At 39.8% G+C, this 4040-nt stretch overlaps 1 protein-coding gene across 1 annotated transcript; it reads right to left on the bottom strand.

Moving 5' to 3' along the window:
• Window positions 1-226: 226 nt before the first annotated feature.
• On the bottom strand, window positions 227-3649 carry LOC122065495 (probable polyol transporter 4). Its single transcript, XM_042629300.1, has 2 exons — window positions 2782-3649; window positions 227-2160 (listed from the first exon to the last, which is right to left on the bottom strand). Exons 1-2 carry the CDS (start codon window positions 3002-3004, stop codon window positions 800-802), a joined length of 1584 nt encoding a protein of 527 aa, XP_042485234.1. The 5' UTR covers window positions 3005-3649; the 3' UTR covers window positions 227-799.
• Between the last annotated feature and the right edge of the window lie 391 nt (window positions 3650-4040).

The following is a 4040-nucleotide window of genomic DNA, read 5'->3' on the forward strand; positions in this document are numbered from 1 at the left end:
AGAAATCAATTTCAATTTCTTGACCAGATATCTTCTTGATTATTTCAGTGTAGTCAATCCAAAATCAAAGTATAAATCATACCATACCAGTCCCTTAAGCTGAAAACTTTAAGATAGTTACTGATAAATTAGTGATGAAGAATTGAATACTTACTCTTGAAGGAAGAGAGCTAGGCCACCCAAGCCCCACGATTTGGAGATTTTGCAGGTAATTTCACAAGATTGATTTCCACTGTTTCACAAATCTGTCTCGCCATCCATATTCCACCTCAAAGGAACATTACATTTACAAATTAAGACAAGGAAGACATTTTCTTTTGAATAGAATGAGGACCGAATCAATTGTTTCTATTTCCTAAAGAAATAAAATGCACTCTAAGATCTAAAATCAACTTCTAATAGTTTCCCAGGTGTATGATTATAGGAGGGGCTGTATACATAGGCTCTCAATAAGTCTAGGAAGGCTTCTGAATAAATAGGAATGTAATTCTGACACAGATATACATAGGCTCTCAATAAGTCTAGGAAGGCTTCTTAATAAATAGGAATGTAATTCTGACACAGATAAATTGCCCCTCCTGGTTGAATGGATTATAAAGCAAGTTCTTATAGCTGTATAGCTCACGTTCAGCAGCTTGGATTCAACTAGAAATCCTGTACAGTGGAAACCAGAAAGATTTCCAACTAAAACATGTCAATTCTGTGAACATGAGAAGGTTCCCTATCTTCCTTCAAGCTAATTGTAGAGTTGAAAGACATGCTGGAAGATTTTGGTTCATCAAACTGGTGTAAAAGCCAGTCATTGTTTTTGCACTAGATGTTCCACATCTCCAAGCTCAACCTCACCACCTCGCCATCCTTCCATATTTTGATAAAGCAACTCAATCTCTTCCAGAGACTTCCCCTTTGTTTCGGGAACAAAAAAATAAACAAAGGCAATAGAGAGAGCTGAAATCAGGAAAAAGATGAAGAGTGTTCCTGCCACTGTAATCGCACGAGAAATGGACAGGAAGGACATGGCAATTAGGCCGCTGCTCACCCTATTCCCCACAGCTCCAAGTGCTGCTGCTTGAGCACGCAATTTGAGAGGGAAGATTTCAGATGTCACAACCCAGCAAACTGGACCAATTCCAACTGAGAAGAAAGCAACATTCCCACAAACAGCTAAAATTGACAGTGGAATGGAAGCTCCACCCCTAATTAAACAAAGAGTAAGGCTTAATCCCAACAAACACGTAGTCATCCCAATTGTGCTCACGTATAGCAGTGGTTTTCTCCCGACCTTGTCAATCAATACAATGGCAACCAAAATGAAAATAGTCTTTGCAAATCCAACAGCAATAGTTGCAGCAAGCACCATGGTCTTGTCCTCAATCCCAGCTTCTCTGAAGATTGTGGGGCTGTAATACACAGTTGCATCCATACCAGTGATCTGCTGGAAACATTGAATTCCAAATCCAGTTATCAGCATTCGACGAACTACAGGAGAAGGGCTTATGAGTTCTCTCCATATAGCTTTCTCTTCATACTTCTGTGCGTTAGTAGTCCCAGCTGCTTGCTGTATCTCTTCAAGTCTCTGTTCCACCTCTCTCTCATTGTCGATTGTCTTCAGCAGGACCAACCTTGCTTCTTCAACCCGGTTCTGCGTCACCAACCACCTGGGTGACTCAGGTATGATGAACAAAGCAAACCCAATAAAGACTGAAGGTAGGATTCCAACTGCAAGCATTATTCTCCAGCTTATGTGCGGTGAAAGACCGGAAAATGCATAGTTTGAGACATATCCAAGAAGAATTCCAAAGTTTATGAAAATCTCAGGGAAGGAAGTGAAAGATCCTCTGTCAATGGTGGGTGATATCTCAGCAATGTAAACAGGGGCAATCATGACTCCAAAACCAATCCCTATCCCAGCAAGGAGTCTTCCTATCATTAGTACTCGGAAAGAAGGAGCAAGCGCCATTATAGCTGCACCTGTTTGAAATATAATAGAAGCTAAGGCCATTGTCCATTTTCTACCAATGGTGTCAGAAGTTTTACCACCAGCTAAACTGCCAAAAAGTGAGATGATGCTTAAGCAGCCAACAAGTACTTCTTCTTGCACGTCTGTTATCTTCAGATCTTCCTGAATGAATAGGATAGCTCCACTCATAACACCCACATCTGCAGAAAATCAAAAACTCAAAGCTCTATACTTCGGATTCATTTTGAAATTACTGTTCTAGAAGTAAGACAGCAGTGGAAAAATTGGAATTGGCAAGAGCAATCAGTTGATCACACAGTGCATAACCTGTAATATGACATTCTTCCCATATTAGTCCCAATTAAAATAAATTAAAAATTTTCATGTATCCATGCCAACTTCAAAATTTTGAATAACGAAATGTACCATCATTATAGAGGAAGTGCAAATGAGAAGATGAGTTTTGGGGGACTAAAAACAATCACTGTTCCTGCATTGTCAAATAATGGGAGTTCTTGGCTAATGAAGAGCATTGTAAATATGGACATACTAGTGACATTATCCACAAAACTTCCAACCACTAGAACAGATCTGTTCCTTAAGCTTTTATATTACCATTCCACCAAACTCCCAACCACAAAAACAAATCTGTTCCTTACCTTTTTAGTATGAGAGAAGACAGAACCAACAATGGCTAATGGGACATGAGTTTTCTATGTGGAGAAAAAAATAATTGAGGCCACTAATTGCCAGATGGGTCTTTTTACAGAAAAGAAAAACAAATCAAAGAGGGAACCAAAAAACACAAACAAGGAACTCACCGTAGCCAAGTAGCACAGAATTGAGAGAGGCGAAGACAACACAAAAGAAAACGTATATCTTCGTATTGTTGTTCCCAATCTGTTGATGAAGATGATAATGATACGAGGGGTCTTCGTTCTCCGAGACCTCCGAATCCATCCTCCTGTATTTGTTTTTAGCTCCCAAGGGAAGGTTTGATAGTCCATCTCTGCTCCCATTTTCTTGAAGTTCCACCATTCCCATTTCTTTATCCAAAGAATATTAGAAAAAAAAAAAAAAAAAATTGGGACAGAGGAGAAAGGAAAAAAAGCCCAGGATTTTATTTTGCTATCCTGGGCTTCTCCGCTCTTGAAATCTCAGAACAAAAACCAGAACTCCAGATCTAGGGAAAGAGGGAGGGAAGGAATGTCTGTGTCGGCAAATTGATTCGCTAGCTTATGGGTCCCGCAGAATTCTCTTTTTCTGTAACTTTGATTGGAGGATTTGAGTACAAGTGGGTCCTCATAGGTTTTTTCCCTCGGAAGGAACCCTGTGCCTAATTCACCATGGCAGGAGAAGGGAAGACATCACCAGGCCTCGACTTGACAGAAGACCTCCATCTACTTTCCTATTCAGAAAGGGAGCCCACGGCACGGCCCACGCTTAGTTCAACGATTAAAGAGTAAAAAATTGGAAATTTTCTGAGGAACAGAAAAGGAAAGGCAAGTCTAACGTTGGTAAAACGCGTGGAGAGTTACTTTCAGCATTGTCTCCTTCGTCTCTTTGTAATTTTTTGGGCTCTTCTCGGATAATAAGATTTGCATAAAGAGTCGACAGAGGAAGAAATAAACAGATTGAAAGAGCGTTCCTCAAATTTTCTCTGGAATATCTTATGTCGAAGGTTGTCGGTTTTATTGGTAATTCCGTTTTCCATGATATAATCCTCTTGGTTGGAGCGATGAATCACAGATCACTCATGGATGGATTCAGTGTCCAGCGGCGAGGAAAACGGGTCTTCTTTATGACCAATTGACCATGGGGACTGAATGTGCTGCATCATTGTTTACCTCTTAAAAAAAAAAAAAAGGAAATTTTTAATTTTCGTTGTGGTGGACTGTAATTGAAAAAATTCCTTCTTTGGTTACTCAGAGGGAAAATCGCTTTTCTTTTCTTTTCTTGGTTAGCAAACATAGCCTAAAGAATGAAAAATATTAGAGTAAATTACTCAGAGCTCCTTGTACTATAGGGGTCTCAATTTCAGGCCCTGGCACAAGCCCGATTAAAGCGTCGACAAACTTGA

This window comes from Macadamia integrifolia, unplaced genomic scaffold (assembly GCF_013358625.1).
Source record: "Macadamia integrifolia cultivar HAES 741 unplaced genomic scaffold, SCU_Mint_v3 scaffold2043, whole genome shotgun sequence".
NCBI lineage: Eukaryota > Viridiplantae > Streptophyta > Magnoliopsida > Proteales > Proteaceae > Macadamia > Macadamia integrifolia.